The sequence below is a fragment of the Doryrhamphus excisus genome, linkage group LG16 (assembly GCF_037039965.1).
Source record: "Doryrhamphus excisus strain RoL-2023G ecotype Guam linkage group LG16, RoL_Dexc_Guam_v1.1, whole genome shotgun sequence".
Taxonomy (NCBI): Eukaryota; Metazoa; Chordata; class Actinopteri; order Syngnathiformes; family Syngnathidae; genus Doryrhamphus; species Doryrhamphus excisus.
Genome location: NC_136372.1, coordinates 6,341,767 through 6,363,454, shown reverse-complemented (window position 1 = coordinate 6,363,454; position 21,688 = coordinate 6,341,767). Strand labels below are relative to the sequence as shown.

General features: G+C 42.4%; 1 protein-coding gene and 1 long non-coding RNA gene across 4 annotated transcripts in view; one reads left to right on the top strand and one right to left on the bottom strand.

Moving 5' to 3' along the window:
• Positions 1 to 1,156: 1,156 nt before the first annotated feature.
• The window catches only part of kcnt2b (potassium sodium-activated channel subfamily T member 2b), a 52,860-nt gene continuing 32,328 nt past the window's right edge, over positions 1,157 to 21,688 (bottom strand). The window contains exons 10-30 of the mRNA XM_058050418.2: positions 20,747 to 20,927; positions 15,224 to 15,388; positions 13,826 to 13,962; positions 13,268 to 13,331; positions 12,892 to 13,000; positions 9,961 to 10,069; positions 9,779 to 9,835; positions 8,870 to 9,022; positions 8,539 to 8,792; positions 8,132 to 8,456; positions 7,961 to 8,066; positions 7,705 to 7,877; positions 7,303 to 7,374; positions 6,618 to 6,752; positions 6,433 to 6,544; positions 6,178 to 6,279; positions 6,003 to 6,086; positions 5,799 to 5,927; positions 4,137 to 4,482; positions 3,900 to 3,984; positions 1,157 to 2,329 (exon numbers count right to left, since the gene is read on the bottom strand). Of these exons, the coding sequence (XP_057906401.2) occupies positions 2,212 to 2,329; positions 3,900 to 3,984; positions 4,137 to 4,482; positions 5,799 to 5,927; positions 6,003 to 6,086; positions 6,178 to 6,279; positions 6,433 to 6,544; positions 6,618 to 6,752; positions 7,303 to 7,374; positions 7,705 to 7,877; positions 7,961 to 8,066; positions 8,132 to 8,456; positions 8,539 to 8,792; positions 8,870 to 9,022; positions 9,779 to 9,835; positions 9,961 to 10,069; positions 12,892 to 13,000; positions 13,268 to 13,331; positions 13,826 to 13,962; positions 15,224 to 15,388; positions 20,747 to 20,927 (3,016 nt within the window). The 3' untranslated portion in view covers positions 1,157 to 2,211. The remainder of the gene's footprint in view (positions 2,330 to 3,899; positions 3,985 to 4,136; positions 4,483 to 5,798; positions 5,928 to 6,002; positions 6,087 to 6,177; positions 6,280 to 6,432; positions 6,545 to 6,617; positions 6,753 to 7,302; positions 7,375 to 7,704; positions 7,878 to 7,960; positions 8,067 to 8,131; positions 8,457 to 8,538; positions 8,793 to 8,869; positions 9,023 to 9,778; positions 9,836 to 9,960; positions 10,070 to 12,891; positions 13,001 to 13,267; positions 13,332 to 13,825; positions 13,963 to 15,223; positions 15,389 to 20,746; positions 20,928 to 21,688) is intronic.
• On the top strand, positions 2,152 to 21,230 carry LOC131103832 (uncharacterized). Of its 3 annotated transcripts, none has more exons than XR_013629949.1 (5): positions 2,152 to 2,325; positions 6,005 to 6,095; positions 6,185 to 6,285; positions 13,818 to 13,953; positions 20,740 to 21,230. It is a non-coding gene; the product is annotated as an uncharacterized LOC131103832 (long non-coding RNA). The 3 variants fall into 3 exon arrangements; XR_013629950.1 differs by having other exon boundaries at positions 13,818 to 13,956; XR_013629948.1 differs by lacking the exon at positions 20,740 to 21,230 and having other exon boundaries at positions 13,818 to 14,077.

Here is a 21,688-nt window from a genome sequence, read left to right as displayed (position 1 = left end):
CAACAAACTCTGGACTTTCGTAGGAAAAACAAACATCCAAAAGAGAGCAAAAAGGCAAAGCGGAAAAGGCAGTCGAATGTTTTACTTCAGATAACCGTCGTAAAAAATGTGTGATTGTGTTTACATTACCTCACCTTTCCATCAAAGCCAGCTGGGATAGGCTCCACCTCACCTGAGAACCTAATGAGGACAAGCAGTATAGAAAATGGATGTTTGGAATGGGATGGAGGTTGAATTTTTTTCTGCATACAGAAAAATTAAAGGATGCGAGGTCATTGAATCCATTTTGTATTTATATTAAAGACACTAAAACCAATCAATGTAGGTCAACATTGACATTTTAGCTTTTTGTTACTTGTGAAAAACAATTAGTGTAATATCTAATAATATTCATTCATTCATTTTCTACCGCGGGGGGTGCTGGAGCCTATCCTAGCTGTTTTCGGGCGAGATGCGGGGTACACCCTGGACTGGTCGCCAGCCATTCACAGATCTAATAACATTCATTCATTCATTTTCTACCACTTTTCCTCACGAGGGTCGCGGGGGGTGCTGGAGCCTATCCCAGCTGTTTTCGGGCGAGATGCGGGGTACACCCTGGACTGGTCGCCAGCCAATCGCAGATCTAATAACATTCATTCATTCATTTTCTACCACTTTTTTTCACGAGGGTCGCAGGGGGTGCTGGAGTCTATCCCAGCTGTCTTCGGGCGAGAGGCGGGGACTGGTCGCCAGCCAATCACAGGGCACATATAGTCAAACAACCATTCACACTCACATTCACACCTTTGGACAATTTGGAGTCGCCAATTAACCTCGCATGTTTTGGAATGTGGGAGGGAACCGCAGAAATCTCACGCACACACGGGGGAGAACATGCTAACTCCACATAGAGATGGCCAAGGGTGGGATTGAACCCTGATCTTTTTGCTGTGAGGTCTGCGTGCTAACTACTCAACCGCCGATCTAATAACATATCATGTTAATAATTCATTGAATTTACTGTGCCAAGGTCCAAAAGAAATTGTCTGTGAGCTGAAAATGGCCCACAGGCCACACTTTGGAAACCCCCGCTTTATATATTTGACCTCAGCTACAATTAAAGCTCTTCAAGGGGAAACTAAACACCTTTTAAGATAAAGTGGACAGACCCAAAATGGAAAAAAATGACAAGTTGACTGACTTTAATATATACACATATTCTTCTCTTTATAATGGCACCGAAGCTACAGCAACCACAGAGCCGCAACCCATTAATTCTGTGTGAAATGGCACATTGAGAGTTTCCAAAGCACAGTAAAAAGCCTCGAGAAACAAACTGCATCTGTGTCCGCTTTCATGATTTTAGCATGGGGAAAGAAAGAACTCCTCCTCATTCAAACGGCGGGTTTGGTGTCTCACGTTTGCTTCATGATGAAGCACAAAAATACAATCAAACGACAGTCAATGTGACAAAAACAAACACAACACAAAAGTACACCCCGTAGCTTTTTGTCTGGCAGCAGATTCCTTTGGCTGTCCGGGTTAAATTGGCAGTGACTGGCTTTCATTCTCTCGCACGCATACGTAAACACTGCACATACATTGGATGGACTAAAGTACTTAGACACACCTTCTAAATTGACTGGACACCTTTGTTTCCCATGAATGTTCATTGACCTTGCATCATTCCATGCCTCCATCTTTGTAGAAACAGTTCATGGAAGGCCCTTTTCTGTATGGAAGAACACGAGTGCCCTGATCTGAACCACATGAAACACCTTTGGGATTCAAAACTGAACAGGAAAACACTAAAAAGTCTTGCGGAAAGACTCCTAGGAGAGCGTAAGCTGTTATAGCTGCAAAGGCCAGCGCGGTGGAAACCATGTTGGAGTGTATTTTTTGTGTGTCCCGATACTTTAGTCCATGTAGTGTGCATGACGCAGTACAGAACATGCACATACATGGATATAAATACGTAAAGTTTGTCATTAAATGCACTTCTGTGTCCCGAACTCTCTGCTTGGAAAATAGGAAGGTGCATAAATAAAAACGTTCCAGCCGCCGTTCTCAACAAGCTCCATGCACATCTGCCATGGCTGACTGTGGGAAGATTTGATGGCCATCTGGCTGCCTCGCTCTTCCATCTCCATTTTCTGTCTCGCTCAAGAGTTCTTGTTGGGCCTCTGGCAATGTTTCTTTTTTTATACATCATATTTGTCTTTTTGTGTCTCACAGATGGGTGCTGTCCTGGGTATCAAACCTGTGGCTCTCTGTCAATCCGGCGCTGCACTTCCTGTTGCTGCCTTGATTGGGTACCAAAGAGAGGGGGTCTGGTCTGATGAGGTACCTGCAAATGGGACATAAGATTGCATCTTGTTCATTTCCTGTCCTTCACACCTCAGTGGTGCGTGACAGCAACAACATTATGCACAAGCAAATGAGATCCAATACAAACACTGCAAACCAAAATGTCTCCACAAATATAATAATGCTAGCTTTGACAAAATATTACTCTTATTAGGATGCAATACACTTCTACTCTACACAACCTTTTTGTCATCCACACGTGTAATTAGCGATAGAGCCACAAGAGGCCGTTGTTGCCTTGCTAAATTCAAACCTTTACTTGATTTAAAACAGCACACAAAAAACCTTCCTGTACTTTTCATTCATTCATTCATTCATTCATTCATTTTCCACCGCTTATCTTCACAAGGGTCGTGGGGGGTGCTGGAGCCTATCCCAGCTGTCTTCGGGCAAGAGGCGGGGTTCACACTGGACTGATCGCCAGCCAATCACAGGGCACATATAGACAAACAACCATTCACACTCACATTCATACCTATGGACAATTTGGAGATGCCAATTAACCTAGCATGTTTTTGGAATGTGGGAGAAAACCGGAGTACCCAGAGAAAACCTATGCATCTACGGGGAGAACATGCAAACTCCACAAAGAGATGGCCGAGGTTGGAATTGAACTTGGGTCTCCTAGCTGTGAGGTCTGCGCGCTAACCACTCGACCGCCGTGCCGCCACCTTCCTGTACTTAAAAAAGCAAAAACTGGAATTTTGGGTAATTGATTCAAACTCGGTTGCACGGTGATCTAGTGGTTAGCATGCAGGCCTCACAGCTAGGAGACCTGAGTTCAATTCCACCCTCGGCCATTTCTGTGTGCAGTTTTCTGGGTTTTCTCCGGGTACTCCGGTTTCCTCCCACATTCCAAAAACATGCTAGGTTAATTGGTGACTCCAAATTGTCCATAGGTATGAATGTGAGTGTGAATGGTTGTTTGTCTATATGTGCCCTGTGATTGGCTGGCGACCAGTCCAGGGTGTACCCCGCCTCTCGCCCGAAGACAGCTGGGATAGGCTCCAGAACCCCCCGCAACTCTCATGAGGATAAGTGGTAGAAAATGAACGAATTAATGAACGATTCAAACTCAAAAGTGTGAACAGTTATTTTTCTCAGCCCAAAAACAAATTTGGCCTTGAAATTTCTACGAGTCTGGAACATTTTCTTCCAGCCACTAGGAGACATACAGTATTTGCTGCATATCTAGGGAGTGATCAATTGCTGTCTACTCTTTAGCGTTTTTGATACAAAAGATGTGATTGATTTGCCAATTGTCGTCCCTCGTTTACTAGGCCTTTTGTTGCTAAAAAGAATTCACGGGATTCTGTCATAACTGGTCGATACAGACAGACAGGAAACAAAAACCTAAAAATAAATGCAGCCTTTAAATTGACGTTAGCTCAACAGGTTTCAGTAATATGGTTTTTATATAGTTTTCTCAAGCTGAACACCTAAAGACAGTACTTAGATACAAAGAAAAACAGCGCTATCTGGTGGGCTACAGCCCTTGCCTTGAACCTAATACACAGCCTCCACTGTATAGTGTGTCATTGTGTACTTACACAACATCGTGCAGCTCCAGTCTGGTGTCTGGAGAAGGGTTGATAAGGATGTAAGACAGTCTGTTGCCTTGGTCCGTCATTCCATCTGTAACAGGAAGAAAGAGCCAAGTGGAGCATGAAATGAAGTGGACAGGTAGTGGGAAATCTCACTCTTTCACAGAATAGAGGCTAAGACCAATGGAGTGGAGCACATGTACTGTACATACACTGACTACTCCAGAAGAGGTCCAGACTTACTGAAGCCAGTGGGGGAGAGGCCCAAATGCTTCATCCTGGTTCTCACAAGGGCATTAAGTTCCTGCCTCTCCGAGCGCCGGAACAGGGTCAGTCTCTGCTGGCTAATCCTCTCGGCTGCGCTGCCTGTGCCGCCCTTGGCTCCGCCGGAGCTTCGTCCGCCTTTCCTGCTCAGCCGCCGTGCCCACTGCATGCTCTTCCTCCGGAGCAGCGGGTGGTCCGAAGAGTGGGACGAGGTCGAGATGGGCTCCGAGGAGGTAGAGTTGCGGTGAGCGCCGGTTCGAGACAGCAGGGGCTCCCTCGGTTCTCTGGTGTCCTCGTAGTCTTCCACTGTGATGGATACCTGGGACTGACGCGTAACCACATACTAATTTATATTCACTTGGAAAGGATTTTGTTTGACGTCAAGCCGCTTTTGCGCCGCAGGAATTGGAATTACATTTTTTGCCTCTGAAAGTCATCCGTCCTTCGGCGGATTCATACTTTTGAAGTACCCAAGGAACCTTTGGGTGGGGTTTGCAGTGCTGAACATACCTGATTTGATGACTGCTTTGAGCACAAGCCATCGAGCTAACGAATTAAACTTACCACTTCCACACAGAATAGGAGCACTTCTTTTTACTGTTATGTTGGATATGCCATGGCTGCCTCCATGCAGTGTAAAATAACATCAAGTTTCATCAATGTAACATTTCAGACTCCGAGTGACCAGAATACTACATATCAGGGAGCGATGTACTTATAGGTTATCACATGATTTGTCTGGTATCAGGCCTTCGGTCCCGGGCTGATACTGACACTTGGGGGCATGATACTGGGCCTGATACCAGACAAACCATGTGATGATCTTATTATCACATACTATTTAATCATGAGCTTATTATCACGTACTATTTAATCAAAAGACCATTTTGTTTCCAGAAAATGTTCAGTTTATTACATGTATTATATCTAAACAGTGTAAATACAATAATTGCAAAAATATTTCAACAATAATATTTTATCAACAGTCTTATCTTATCAATGTCTGACAATTAAAGTTCCATTAATCAAGTTTGGGTTTTTTGGTGACTGGAGAAGCAGTAGGAATATTTATAGTGTGTGTTCATGCTCGTGCGCTGTTCTCTGATTGGTTGTTTCACGGGCACGATACCAGAGCAGCGCGCTCTGAGTGGACAGCTACGGGTGCTGATACTGACATGGTTAAACTCTATATTTTATCAGTATTACTGCCCTGGGCTTTGACACGGTATCATTTCGGCCTTTTCCCATATCATTCATGGGCGGTTTCTAGGGTACAGGGCCAATTAATACTGTAGTATGTGATAATTCAGGATATCCTCATTAACTCAAGGTAAATCCCTTATACAGTATACAGTAACTTTTTAACAGTCAGTGTTTCATTGTGCTATTGTTAGTCTAAGCATTAAGCAATGTTATGTTAGCCTGTAATGGTTGTATTGTCGCATTATGGAAAAAGGTTAGTATTCATGTTCATGTCGTCGATATGAGCGCAATATGACGCTTGTTTTAGAGGTTCCACTGTATTTTGGTGCTCCTCAACTTTTGACAGTGCCAACATAAAATTACAACCGTACCAAGCTGAAAGTGGTGCAGTTTGTTTCTCATAAGTCCGGCAACCAAGTCACATTGTTCACAACTGACCTCTGAAACTGGGAGCTTGTGGGCTTCTGTTCTGTAGATACCAATTGGAATATCCCCCGTGGAGGAGCATAGCTTCTGGTAGAGCCTGCCGTACGTCCGTATCCACAAGTCGTCCTCTGTGATTTTCATCTATAAGAACATTGTACTGATTAGAGACTCATCTTTTGATACACAAGACTGAGGTCGAGTTGTGGTTGCTCTTACAGCACAGAGGAACCCTGAACCTGGCATGGAGTCGAGACCCAGCAGCAACCTGGTGATGGAGATCATGTAATCCTTGACGAAGGACTGTCCAAAGTAAGCAGATGAGAATTCTCTTATTGCCATTATGAGGTGCAGGATTTTCTAGTATGTGGTGAAAAGTGTGTTTATGTCCTACCTGGTAGAGGAGTGTATCCAGCATGCTGACACTGAACACTTTGCCTGCAGCAAAGGGCAGGCGGAACATAAACACCAGGTTGGATCCTCTCTCCCTTTCCTTCTGCAGGTAACACAACACACACTCACAAGTCACTCTGCTTGATGCTGGTTTAAATGGAGCAAAAAAAAAATGTAAACAAACCTGAATTATAAATTCACAAATGTAAAGAAAGAACTACACATGCATGTATTGGTGAACTGAGGTCGTGTTTACCTTTTCTAGCTTGGACAGAGCTTGAGAGTAGTGGTCTTTGACTTTGAACTGCATGAAGCGCATGTTGGCAGGGTGTGTGAGCTCAGTGATAATACTCAGAGCTGGGAACAGTCTGCATGCACACAAACCACGGCTGTCAGTAAAAAAAAAATCACAGAATTTGAGACTTTTTAGCTGAGGCAGACCTAAAGAGGGTCTGGACGTTGACGATGGTCTTTGCATCAGCCATGTAGTCTTCTTCTGCAATCATGGAGCTCTCTTTGTCCACGACCACCATGGTGTCCGCAAAAGTCACTCCACATCGCAAAAGACTGTCTAAACTATTTTGAGGGGCACATGACATGGATGATATCAGACAACATCGGTCATGAAAGAAGGTAAACCGATGAAGATGGTGTGTCGTGTACTGATTGCCACTAGGTGCCACCATTAAAGGCAATTGTACTGTAGACATGTGTGCCAGTATTTGACACACATGTGCCACATGACTCTCTATCTGTCACTCACTGTGTGTCACAAGGGTGCCAGAATGTGACGCATAGGTGTCACTATCTCATCCACTTACAACCACATACAGTAGGCGCCATCAGTGCCAGTACATAGGTGTCACGTTAAACCACTTTCATCCACATCTGTGCCACTATCTGTCATGTCATGTAAATGCCACTTTTCGTCTCGCAGGTGCAACTATGCTGTGTAGCTGCCACTATCTGTCATATAAATGCCAAAGTCACGTAAATATCATTATCTATCTCATAGGTGCCAATATCTGTCACCGAGGTGTCACTTTCTCTGCCATAGGCACTAGGCGCTGTTATTGGTGCCATGTACAAAACACTATTCCAGCCTGAAACCTTTGAGGCGACTTACTTGTCCATGGAACCCACTGTGTAGAAAACCATCGGGAACCAGCAAATTGCTTCCAGGAAGTCTGCCTCGGGTCTGAAATAATCAAAACACAACACTATGTGAGTAAAAACATGCAATGATCACAACTTGCTCCGATAAAGATAAATTTAGGTGGTCACAACACTACTTTGGAGTGACTCAGCATTTTATTGCACGACCTGAAAGCATCCAGCATTTCACAAATCATGTTCACTGTGGGCCAGAATAGCTCACTTATTCTCTAACATTAGAGAATAGGAACACATTTTAAAACCCTGTGCAACTAAAGATTTATGATGTGGCAGTTATGCCCACAGCAGCTTTTCTGAGGAGTATTTGTATTTCCGCACAAAAATAGCCAAACAATAACGAGGGCCATCTCACATGCTCTCCAGCAGCAACACAATTGGGTTCAACTCCTTTCTAGGCCGGTAGTAGGCCCGAAGAGGAACAATGAAGTTGTAAAGGCCATTTCCTGCACTCTCAGCAGACACAATGATCAGCTTGTTTTTGAAGCCGTAGGAGCGGGCGTCCTCAAACGGGATATGATGACAAGCCTGGTGGAGAAGGAGGAGAGCGGCCATGGAGAATGAAGTCAAGAGGGGCAGTACAAGATGTACAGACCATTTAAAGCGCTGACCTTGTCCATACGCAGGCAGCAAAAAGGCATTTTTTCTTGTAAAAGGTGGCAAAGGGCAGGAGAGCTGCCGATGTATGGAGAGTTGAGCGGGTAGCCCTTCACCCACCTGGACGCACGCTCACAGTTATCATTGTACAACAATACTTATTAACTCCAACTTCAAGTACTCACTCGCAGTGTCGGCCCCACCAGTGGGCGCTCTCGTCTTTGTCGCTATCATCTTTGCTCTCTTCTCCTCCCTCGTCTTCAGACTGGTCCCCCAGGAGGTCAAAAGTCGGGTTGTTGACACCATCCACTAACTCCAGGACAGGTGCGATGCTGTGCCGCCTTTCCTCGGCGGAGTCTCCCAGGGCAGGCAAGGCCAAAGTATTGGCACCGCTCATCTCTGTCCTAGAGCTGCTCCGGCTTCCTCTTCCGCTGCCGGGCCCACCGCTCCCTGGATCTGGACAGTCTGGGCTGCTGTCACTGGAATCCTGCAGGTCAATTGCCACCGTCCCTGAAATAGACCCGTAGATGATTTAGAACAGTGGCTGCCTTGTCTAACATTGGTGGTCTTCTACATGTGTGGCCTCACTGACCCATACTGGCGATAATACTGTGCACTGGCAAACGGGTGAGTCCGTGGTAAATGGTTTGGTGAACGCCCCTGGTGTTCCCTCCGGCGCTGCCCCACGACGGCTCCCTCTGGCCCCGGACAAATGCAGAGTTCTCCTCTTTGGAGATGTTGATGTAGAAGCAGATGTCAGAGGCCCCCATAATATGACAGGGACCGGGGTTTAGCAGGATGTTGGTGGTGTCCAGCCTGCGTACTCCGATCAAACACACTCCATACCTGTTGCCACGGAGACAAGAATTAGACTCTGAACTGCGCACAACTGGCTGCATTTTTCAGTTTCACGTCTTGCTTACTTCTTGTGGGCATGAAAGGACGCAAAGGTGAAACTCTTGCCCTGGTATTCCCCGAAGAATTTGCTCTCCTCCAGGCGGATGTGGTGCACCTCATTGGCTGAGCAGCGGCGGTAGGTTCGATGCCACTGGTCCGCAGCGCATGCGCCACCTTCCCTGAAAGGCGAACATATAGAACGTCTGTGTCATGTGGGTGGAAATTGACCTCCTTAAGCATCTAACACAAAGCTTCCAGCAAAGCGACCAGGGTCACATCAGGAGGATTTTCCACTCAACGCCTGGAGAATTAACGTCTTACATCTCTGTCAGAGCTCCTTGATCAATACTTCAATCAGTACACTGACCCCAGCAAGGACGAGCAGCCTGTCGAAACAATGGAGCCCACGTAGACTTAAGTGGACAGCCACGATCTCAGGGGGTATATATGGGTTTAGATGCGGAGGCCACTGAGATGATAACAGGAAACAAGGCTGTGGGGGCAGTGTGAATGTGGGTGGCCTGTGACAATAAGACTGCCTTATATAAACAAGTGTTACAGCGACTTTGCAGTTTGTACAAATGGTTTCATTTACTTTGTTGCAGCATCATCATGCATCATTGTCTCAGCCAATAATCCACAAGGAAACATGTGGATCCACTGTACACTCACTAGTGTAACATTAGGTAAGAATGTGATCTGTGGAAACCGAGCAGTAGCCCCAAGATACAGTTTTAGGTCCGGAAGTATTTAGGCAATTTTTTGTATTGGTGGCTTCAATTGTCAGTCTTTTCTTTTTGCTACTTCATTTGTTTTGAAGTTACAAGATGATGGTTAACGCCTTTTGTGTTAAATACTTTTACCATCTGGTATTGAATTGTCGGAATTTCTAAATGATGACTGCCTTTATGATTGGATCTAAAATGAGAACTTACCTGTTAAGGCCTTGAAAAGCTCCTCCACGCTGCTTAAAAGCCTCCTGGGGTGCAGTCCTAAGAACAGGACGTAGAAATCATTTGCAAAATATCAAAATTAAGCATAATTATCTTAAATTATCGTAAATGCATCTGATATGTAAGAGTGGTTGCATGTCAAGATTAGCTCCAAGTGCACTCACTGTCCTCTGGACGAGTGAATCAACAACGTGATGAGTGTTGAAGTACCAGGGCACACACAGTTTAAAGCCAGCATGGCGTACTTAAACTCTTCCTCGCATACCACATGATCTGCGGACAAAGAGGAAGAAAGAAAGAAAGAAAGAAAAAAAAAAACGTCAGTCATGGTCAGACTGCTGACCTTCGTCTGTGCATATGTGTGTGCGCACCGCATTCTGTGGAGATGCGCCTCACTTCATCAATTCAGGTCTAACCTACGGCGCTAGGATGCATTGAAGCCATTAAATTGCGTTGAAATCCATTAAAGGCTTGCTGCGATATTTCCCTCTGAACTGCAAATGTCAGAGTCTGCTGGCTCGGCAGGAAATGTCAAGGGATCTCCAAAGTAAAAGCTCTTTATCCTCTGGAAACACATCATGGCAGTCCATACAGTACCCGTTCAGTTATTTCAGTCTGGGCTAAAGTGGGTCGACGCAAGTGTCCGTCAGGCTTCTGCGAGTCAACTTTTCTTTCTAGCTTAGCTAAGGTTTTGAGATCGATGTGACATTCTCAGATCCGTGTCACAGACAAGGTTGAGTAAGGTAGCCTTGACTCGCCCTCACCTTAGTGGCTTTGCTCCAAGGGAGAACAAGGTCTTCGGTGATCTATTTAATCCCTCCAGTCGGTTCTTGGTCAGCGCCAGGGTCTCCTGTACTTTAAATCCTTTCAGAGTTCATTCTTAGACATCATTGACGTGACGTATAAAATAAGTCAACACTGAAACTGCTTCGACAAACCAGCTGGAATTGGCCATTTTGTTTTGAACTCATCCATCCTGCCTCCCCAAATCAATAAGTAATTCCCATCCCTGAGCCTTAGAGTAGCCCAAATTATGTTTTTTTTTGGGGGGTGGGGTGGGGGGTTGTTGCTCCAAAACACAGCCTAAAACAAGCCTAAGTAGTGAGTAAAAGTACGTGTTTGGCATTTCCACAGCGATTAGCAAAAGTTTCATTGTGTGCCGATCAACTGAAATTAAGTTACAAAAGACAAAATGTTCCCAATTAAAAGTTTTTTTTGGACATGTCCTCTGTTAATCTGGTAAACAAACACACTCACCCATTTAAAAAAAAGAAAAATGACTGTAGCTCTTTGTACTTTTAAGAGATACAGTCATTTTTCATGGGGTTTGTACCAGTGGCATTTCACTCTCTTTGAACTTCCAGTAATCAGCTTTATGGGATAGTAGACTCTGTACCTGTTAATGTAGAGTACTTCTCCCCTGGCACGATTTAGGGGGTACCATGTCTTGCCATTCTGGTGGTGCCATTAAAGGTAGTGCTTTTGCACAGTTCATAATTTTACTCCGTGGAGTTTATTTCTGACAAATTACACTTATTTGTGGCATATGAAGCACAGCATATTACAAAAGTGAGTATACTTCTCAATTATAACAATTATTTATCCTCTTGAGGGACAATACTATAGTCAGGAATGAGACAGCAAGTTTTTGTTGAGGAGACTGTTCGGAAACGGTAGTGATCACGGTAAACTATGTGAGAGACGCCGCCGTTTATGACTACTGAGGGACAAATGAGTCTGACAAGTTGAGCGGGCAAGGAGCGATGGCGAGTCGATGGAAGCCAAGAGAGTCAGAAACGGCATGACTCGGTGGTATAAACGTGGAGTTTGCCAAGCCATGCCGACAGAAATCGGGTGTTTCGGCTCAATTGAGTGGCACACAGTATTACCATCGATGGAAAGGCTTTGTTTATCTGGCGAGGAGGACACTGCTCTGAGAGACTCCATTACAACAAACAAAACAAATTGTTGGTAGTGGTTAGAAACTTTTTTCCACCTACAAAAATCGCCCAAGCCCAGCTGTACCACACCGACAACTGTCCTGGTAAATCACAATGATATTAATTCACTAAAACTTTTTTGAGTTTTGTTGACTAAAACTGTACTAAAACTATTACATATAGAATTGACTAAAAACTAAAAAAGATTAAGATTAGAATTATGATTGCTGGTAGCAAGATAATGGTGGTTGTAGGATAATGGTCTGGTGCTGCATGAGTGCTGCAGTCACTGGGGAGCTGCTTCCAACATGTACCCTACCTCATTTTTGCAAGATATTCTACATTGTTTGGTTCTTTCGTGCAATTTAGCTTGTCAGGTTGCACGGTGATCGAGTGGTTAGCGCTGGTTTGTTCTCCTCGTGCATGCGTGGGTTTTCTCCGGGTACTCCGGTTTCCTCCCACATTCCAAAAACATGCTAGGTTAATTGGCGACTCCAAATTGTCCATAGGCATAAATGTGAGTGTGAATGGTTGTTTGTCTATATGTGCCCTGTGATTGGCTGGCGACCAGTCCGGGGTGTACCCCGCCTCTCGCCTGAAGACAGCTGGCATAGGCTCCAGGGTAAGCGGTAGAAAATGAATGAATGACTGAATATGTCAGGTTTCTTGGTTCTTGGAATATCCTTTCATGCATCCGTTATTTGCTCAAATGTCTTAAAAAGACATTCAAAGGAACAATAACGAGAGATATTGTATATTTTACATTGGATAATGGTTTGTGTTGTCTATATTCTTCATGACAGGTAACTGGTAAATACATGTTGTCTATCAGAACGTCACTCGCACACCATATCTTGCGGATATGCCTCCAAGTGGAAGCCAGGTCAGATGGAATTGACAAAAACCTGTACAGGAAAATAGCATTTCTTTCGTTATACTCCAAAAGCACACACACTATATTATATCTGTTTCTCTGAGGTCCAATATCCTTTTTTGCACTTCTTCGCCTCGCTGTGTTTACACTCCACGCTTTTCCTGCTTTTCAATTTTCAGATGATCCTCTTCATGAGCTCACAGATACTTCTTCAATGACAGAACATGAGCTCAAATAAATAAAGCAGTCAAAAGGTTAGCTACCTCCTCTTTGATACAAACCTGCAAACTTGACATGGAACTTGTTTTCCGGCTTGAGGATCTGCACGTAGAGGGGGCAGTTGGGAGCGAAGTCTTTCACCGCCCAGGCCCGCAGGATGGTCTGATGATCCTGACCAAATTGGAGACGGAAAGGGAGTGAAATTGATGGAGTGAAATGGATCCAGAGCGCTTTCATTAGCCGCATCAGATTACAGCTCCTCTCTAATAGTCCACATGAACCACCGGCTTGCACGGAACATTTTAATGGCGCATACAACATTTTGGGATTTTGGCTGCCATCTTTCCCACACAAAGAGATGACCTCGCCTCATGAGCATCAAGAGAGTATCTTATTAACATGCAAAACAAGGAGTGAGAAAAGCCATTTGGAACATACAGCAGCAATGCGGTCCACTTCAAAGCGGTTACTGAGGATGAAGCAGGCCTCAGCGTCATCCATCCTGCGGGCGGTTAGAAGAGTGCAGAAGGAGCGACACGGAGAGAATCAAGGGAAGACACAGGGAGGAGGGTTTTGTTATTTCACTCACAGATAATAGACAATCCAGTGTGTTATTTCAGGTTTGCACCAAGTATAGATGACATAGTAGAAGGGGAAAAGAGACAGAGTGATGAAAGTACAGTGGGAACTCTGTTTTCGTACACTGCGGATTTCATAGGATTTACTTTTCGACAGAAATGATTGCCAAAAATATATCTCTTTCTTTGTACAATGGCTTTGTTATTGTGTGCTCAAACAAAGCACGCATGCTTTGGTGACTCAGAGTCTCTGTGAAGAATGGATAGTGGTTCTTTTAGAGTTGGAACATCATAAACACGTTCCATCCAAGGAATCATTTCATCAATTTTATTGTGTTTCTTCATAGAACAGTACTTGTTGGTGTCACCTATTAAATTTGTCTTCTGGTGTTTTTGTTTTGCTGTTGCAGCGACTCACTTGGCCCTCATCAGGTCCTGGTCTTTGAGGGCGGACCCTTGCAGGTAGATGACTCTCTGGGCCCAAAGAGGAACATGCAGGACTCTTCTAACCTGGACATCCATCTCTGCTGGACACAGGATCACCACGTAGTAATCCTACACACACCCATACATAAACACAGTATGATATTCCTCTACAATATATGAATAGCGTGTCGACAGATAAATATTACTTCAGTGTAGACATTGAAAGGGTGAAGGAAAATACATTTCTGGGGATCACATAAGGTGGCCAGAAATATTTCAATATTGAACAAAGCAAAATTTGTCCTCAATCAGAAATCACTCCACACTCTTTATTGCTCTCTGGTTCTACCATATCTTACTTATTGTGTAGAAATATGGGCTAATAACTACAAAAGAAATCTTCACTCGCTAAATGTACTGCAAAAAAGGTCAGTAAGGATAATTCATAATGCCGCCTACAGAGAACATACTAACTCCTTATTTCTAAAATCACAAATACTTAAACTTGCTGATGTAGTTCATCTTCAAACAGCTAAAATAATGCATAAGGCTAAAAATAACCAATTAGCCAAAAATGTAATCAAATACTTCTCTACTAGAGAATAGAAATATGATCTCAGGGAAGAACTAAATTAGAAACACTTATATGCTAGGACTACGTTAAAAAGCCATAGCATTTCAGTATGTGGAATCAAACTATGGAATGGATTGAGTAAGACCCTCAAACAATGCACAACGATGAGCCAATTCAAGAAACAATACAAGCAGTTGATGTTTGCTAAATACAAGGATGAAGAGTCTTGAACCAGTCATGATGTGCTATACATATCACTATATTGACGGTTACTATGGTACCCATTATGTCATTGGATGGTCATATCACCTCGTACTTCGGTACGAGGTACATTATTAAAAAAAAAAACAAAACAAAAAACCTTAAACTATATTATGGAAAGCAGGAAGTGAACAAATGTAACAGTTACTGAAGTACCAGATGGAGGGGTAGGATTTAATAAGCTTTGCTTCTTCCTACTCCTTTTGGACATGTGGAACTGTGAACTGATTATGTGATCACTCGATTGTTGAAATGAAATATTACCATTACCATTACCATAAACTTTTTAGATATAATAATATTACAAAAACAAGAGGCCAAAGGTAATACGAATTTAGTCAGATATTAAAATGATACTACAGTCTGTATCAACAAGTCAATATGTGCACATGTTGCACAAACAAACACGTCTGCTCCTGTACAAGCAAGACAGCAGTGGCGTGATCCAACCAACCGCCCTCATTAAGCCTGCGTGTTGACCTTAAACAGAAAGGATTACAGACGACCAACACTCCCCTGCCTATTGTGCAAAAACGAAACCCCTTCGGAGAGCACCTGCAGGCGAGGATGAGCGAAGAACTCATTGAGGAAGTCCATGAGGAGGTCGATCTTGAGACAGCTGACGCACAGCACCACATGCTTCTCCGTCTGCGCCCTGTAGCGGCTGTAGTTCCCGCCAGATTTTTGACGCTCCATCCACAGAAAGGCCAGCTGCTCAAACTGCATTTGGGATGACATCAGGCATGTTCGACAGATGGAAGTTGAAGATTGAAGATCGGGGGGGGGGCAGTCAAAAGCGTTTATTCATGACATGGAATTTAAGTTACAATTTAGTACAATTTATTTGTAATATGACTGAAAATTAAGTACTGTATTATGTTCATAGTGGGCTTTTTTCCAGCAATATGAGCAGCACTGCACTTTTGCAAGCTCTTTGTCCAACCCCCGCAATGACGCACGAGTCCTGCTGCAACACATTCCACAAAAATGAGCACAAAGCTACTATATTGTGGCAAAAAAAGATATATTTTGTCACAAGAACACTGTAGTTTGCCATAAAAGTTTAGAATGAAGACAGATTGTTTTACTATCATTAACAAAAAGCTGGTAGAAGTCAGGTCACAATGCATTCTACAAAAATGGCGGACACACGTCACAAATATGGTAAATACGCGGTGGTGAAAATTTAATATTGTTGACTCAAAATCCTGCATTCTGGCAGAAAAATATGAATGTGCCATAGTGTTGAAGCAGGTTGGTTTAAGCTATAATTTTATTATTTATTTATATTTTTTATTTTACGTAATAACAGTGATCAAAAATGGCTAAATGTCCTGCAGAACAGTCCTAAAAGGCCTCAACAAAAATGGCGGATGCAATGCTAAAAAGTGCTAGATTTGGCCCGAAAAGCACTATTGTTTACTGTAAGAGTAATGAGAGTTAAAGCACATTGTATTACTAAAAAAAAAACAAAAAACAAAGCCATCAAACATTTCAATATTGATGAGTGATTAGCACACAGGCCTGTTCCACCCTCGGCTGTCTGTGTGTGGAGTTTGCATGTTCTCCCCGTGCATGCGTGGGTTTTCTCCGGGGACTCCGGTTTCCCCCCACATTCCAAAAACATGCTAGGTTAATTGGCGACTCCAAATTGTCCATAGCGAGTAGTTTGCACGCAGACCTCACAGCTAGGAGACGCAAGTTCAATTCCACTCTCGGCCATCTCTGCGTGGAGGTTGCATGTTCTTCTTGGGCATGCGTGGGTTTTCTCCGGGGACTCTGGTTTCCTCCCACATTCCAAAAACATGCTAGGTTAATTGGCGACTCCAAATTGTCCATAGCGAGTGGTTAGCACACAGGCCTCACAGCTAGGAGACCCGAGTTCAATTCCACCCTCTACCGTCATGTTGTCACCATGCATGCGTGGGTTTTCTCCGGGTACTTCGGTTTCCTCCCACATTCCAAAAACATGCTAGGTTAATTGGCGACTCCAAATTGTCCATAGATATGAATGTGAGTGTGAATGGTTGTTTGCCTATATGTGCCCTGTGATTGGCTGGCGACCAGTCCAGGGTGTACCCCGCCTCTCTCGAAGACAGCTGTGATTGGTGATGGAAATAGGTGATCGTGTTTACCAGCCACACAGTCATGCCACACACATGTCAGCATAATTCAAGTAACAATTTGTTTGGATGCTGCTTTACTGTAGGTGGTAGTCCAGATAAATGTCATTGATTTTGTGCTGAGACAATGTCAGGGAATCCATCAGCATCATCAACCCACGACAACAAACAGCTCCCTGCAAAGGCATTTTTTTTTCCAGAAAAAATCCAAATGTTGTGTTATATTGTCGATGTAAAAGAGAAAACCAGAAAAACAAACAATAGCTCTGCTCTGAGGCTTCCCTGTGCAGGTCATTGCAGGACTCGGTGTCTCCTCTGACACACACACACAGGCCGGGGGGTTAGGGCTAAGCGGGGCCAGTTTCTAAATGTCAAGGGGTATTTATGGATGAACATAGGGAGACAGTGTGGAGAAGGACATGTCGCCCATGCTGGTGATTGTCATTCCCTCCACAGGAAGCTAGAGCAAGTACCTTTAGTCATATTTGTCTCCCGTTATTCACATCCACAGAACCACAGTGTCCTTACCCTGTGGATTTGACTTATAGGATGAATACTACTATTTTCTTATTTTCTTATCATAATTTAATGTCATTTTCTACAAAAGAAAATGTATTGCAATTTGTAAGAAAATGAGAGTTTTGTGATTATTAGATTAAACTAAACAATATAGAATAATAAATAATGTATAATAAATAATAATGATTATTCACTTGTGTATGCAAGTGGACGGTCAGTGAGCCAAACAAACAAATTACCAAATACCAAAATACTAAACAAATTTTGTGTTCCAATAATGAGTGTTAAAGCATTCAAATCAATAAAACAACAAGGGTCCCCAAATTTAGGCACCTGCTTACTTTTGTTTAAATAATAATTGCACACTTTCTGTAAATCTGATATATATTTACCGTATTTTCTGGACTATAAGTTGCTCCAGAGTATAAGTCGCACAAGGCCAAAAATGCATAAATGGGTAGAAAAAACACATACAACATACATAGACAAATAGACAACCATTCACACTCACATTCATACCTATGGACAATTTGGAGTCGCCGATTAACCTAGCATGTTTTTGGAATGTGGGAGGAAACCGGAGTACCCGGAGAAAACCCACGCATGAACGGGGAGAACATGCAAACTCCACACAGAGATGGCCGAGGGTGGAATTGAACTTGGGTCTCCTAGCTGTGAGGCCTGCGTGCTAACCACTTGAGCCCTGTAAATGTCATTTTTTATAAATATTTTTTGGGTTTTGAAAAAATGTTTTTTCACACCCTCAAATGATCACCTCTGCCCTAACTGCTTTAAAACCTAAAAGGTTTCCACGGTGTCATTATAGATCTATAGACATTGAAGGAACTTGAACATACCGTAACATGCAACTTTCTGACCTAAAAACAAGTCTCATGCGGCAATCAAATCAAAAGTACTTCTAACCAAACTGAATGTCAGAAAAACAAATCATTCCTCGTTAGGTTTGCTCCCCAGAGACCTTCCTTTGAGTCTGCACACACACACACACACACACACACCTTGTATTATCTCTCGGGAGACGCACAAAGATTGGAACCAGATCTGATAGGATGTAACTAACACATTTGTCAAAGTGTTGCATGTGTGCGTGTGTCTGTTTGTGTGTGTACATAAAGCAGCTAAATGGCAGAAGTGGGATATGGGGAAGTCATTCTCGGAATAAAAATAGTGTTGTAAATTGACGTAGGATGCAGTGAGTCATCGCAGTGTGTGAGGTTGTTGTCTAAATGTATAACCTTCACTGAAATCAGTTTAGTAGGGTAGAGTTTAGTATCATGAGCTTTCCGTTTCAGGCATCATTATTGCATTGCATGCTCACAGTGTTAAATTACATAATGTGATGTTTTTATGAGCCAAGGCAGGGGTGTCTTTTCCAGCATCATTTTTACAACAACTGAACGGTGTGAGGGCCGTTTTGATATTTTGTAAATCAAAAGAAAACTGCATCTTTGAATTGTGATATAGGTGAAAAAGACCATTATTTTCCAAATATTTTTTGGGGTTTCTGCTAATATTATGACTTTTGATCTCGTTGTACATCTTGTATAATGATAATAAAGGCAATTCAATTCAATTAATCTATCTATCTATCTATCTATCTATCTATCTATCTATCTATCTATCTATCTATCTATCTATCTATCTATCTATCTATCTATCTATCTATCTATCTATCTATCTATCTATCTATCTATCTATCTATCTATCTATCTATCTATCTATCTATCTATCTATCTATCTATCTATCTATCTATCTATCTATCTATCTATCTATCTATCTATCTATCTATCTCTACATCTCTCTCTATATATATATATATCTATATCTATATCTATCTCTCTCTCTATATCTATCTCTCTCTCTCTCTATCTCTATCTATCTCTCTATCTCTCTCTCTATCTCTCTCTCTCTCTCTATCTATCTGTATCTCTCTCTATCTCTCTCTCTCTATCTCTAGCTCTATCTCTCTCTCTATCTCTAGCTCTAGCTCTCTCTCTATCTCTAGCTCTAGCTCTATCTCTCTCTCTCTCTCTATCTCTCTCTCTGTCTCTCTCTATCTATCTATCTATCTATCTATCTATCTATCTCTCTATCTCTCTATCTCTCTCTCTATCTCTCTATCTCTCTGTCTCTCTGTCTCTCTCTATCTCTCTATCTCTCTATCTCTCTATATCTCTATATCTCTATATCTCTATATCTCTATATCTCTATATCTCTCTCTATATCTCTATATCTCTATATCTCTCTCTATATCTCTATCTATCTAAAATGACATCATTTATCCTCACAAGGGTCACGGGGGTATGGTGGAGCCTATCCCAGCTAACTACAGGCAAGAGGCGGGGTACACCCTGGACTGGTCGCCAGCCAATCACAGGGCACATATAGACAAACAACCATTCACACTCACATTCATACCTATGGACAATTTGGAGTCGCCAGTTAACCAAACATGCATGTTTATAGAATGTGGGAGGAAACCGCAGAAATCTCACGCACACACGGGGAGAACATGCTAACTCCACACATAGATGCCCAATAGAAATTCAAACCTTCTCGAGCTCCTGACTGTGTGGCCAACATGCTAACCACTGCGTTCCTTTATTATACATTATGAGATTATTCTCTTAAAATTGTTTGTTTTTTGTCATTAGAATACTTATTCCTCTTAATATAGTGTCTTTATTATTGTAAAATTGCAGCTTTTTTCCATTCCTTCTGTTTTTTTTTATTATCACTTTATTCCCATAATATCTTCTCCTTACATTATAACTTTCCAAATTTGGAAAAATTTGGGAATATTTTGTTTTGTTGGTTTCTCATAATATTATGACTTAAAAAAAAAATCTAATGTTTTTTTCCCCCAAGACTGTGCTACTGAAATGCTACTAAAATGACTAAATTCGTTTTGCTCATAATATTACAAGTTGTACAATGAACTGCTTTTTTTCCTGTTTTTTTTTAGTTTTAGAATGTGCCGCAGGCCAAAAAAAACAAAAACATCTCTGAGCCAATTTTTTACAGTAATACTATTACTGTGTTAGCTTGTTAGAATAACATCCTGTTGCATTATCACATTTGTGAATTTTGCGGTGTATTCCTCTGTATTCCTTGAAAGGTGCTCTTGAGTCTCTGTAGTGCAAAATGACTGTGACTAAATTGTCGCAATTAACAAATGTGTTTTTATGTCGACAGGTTTTAAAATCGCCGTGTTTGTAAAATAAAATTGCGACAGAATACATAATATTGAATACATAATATTGTGTGCAACGATATGAAGTGAAGTCTTTGTTTAATTAGTTTGCATGAAGACAACACGGTTAGCAGGGCCAAATGAGCCCACCAGTCAACAAACCCAACAAACCCTCTTCTATCTACTGACTCCATTTTGTATTCTCTCTCTCTAGCTCTCACCTGAATGGGAAGCACAATGAGTGCCACAAAAATCATGATGACCACCAGGAGCTGCGAGGGCCAGATCTGGGGGGTGACGTCGCCGAAGCCCACGGTGGAGAAGGTGACGACGCAGAAGTAGAGTGAATCGAACAAGGTCAGGTTGTTGCCTGCTCGCTCGAGGTGTTGGATGCCGCAGATGCTGTTTATGGAAAGGTAAGAAAAACATGGTGGATCTCTGAAATGTTTGTCACAGTATTAAGATCCCAATAGACTCTTAAAGATGTACAGGTAGTCCTCTGGTTATGAACTCATACTTTAATTAACTCTTCAGTCACTTGCGCTGTCCACAGAACACATGAAGCACAAAAATGCAGGAATAAAAACTCAAAATACAAGACTTAAGTGAAACAGTAATATATAAAAAAAGAGAGAACAATAAACACCACGCTGCCCAGTTGTTTACTGTCGCTTTCAGAGGAGCAGATCCTTTAACATGCTCAAGGATATAGTAGCAACCTGGCAGTTATGTGCGAAAAATGTCTGAGGCTAATCCTTATGTTCCACTATAAAATAACTATAAAAGCAATCTTCACTCGTTAAATGTACTGCAAAAAAGGTCAGTAAGGATAATTCATAATGCCGCCTAAAGAGAACATACTAACTGCTTATTTCTAAAATCACAAATACTTCAACTTGCTGATATAGTTCATCTTCATAATTCATTATTAGCATTAAAGCTACAGACACACAAAAGGGTGTGTTCCTAGTAGGGCTTATTAAAAGCACTCAATTCCCCATCCAGGTTAGAATTTGTGCAACACACGCTTGTGGCCAGTGTAAACAACCCTTTTACTTTTTTCTGTCATCTTTTAGTGTCTTTCTGAGGCATATCTCATACTGGATCTCATTAGACAGTGCTGGTGTATATAATTAAGGGTTTGTCAAGATGCCAGAGCATTG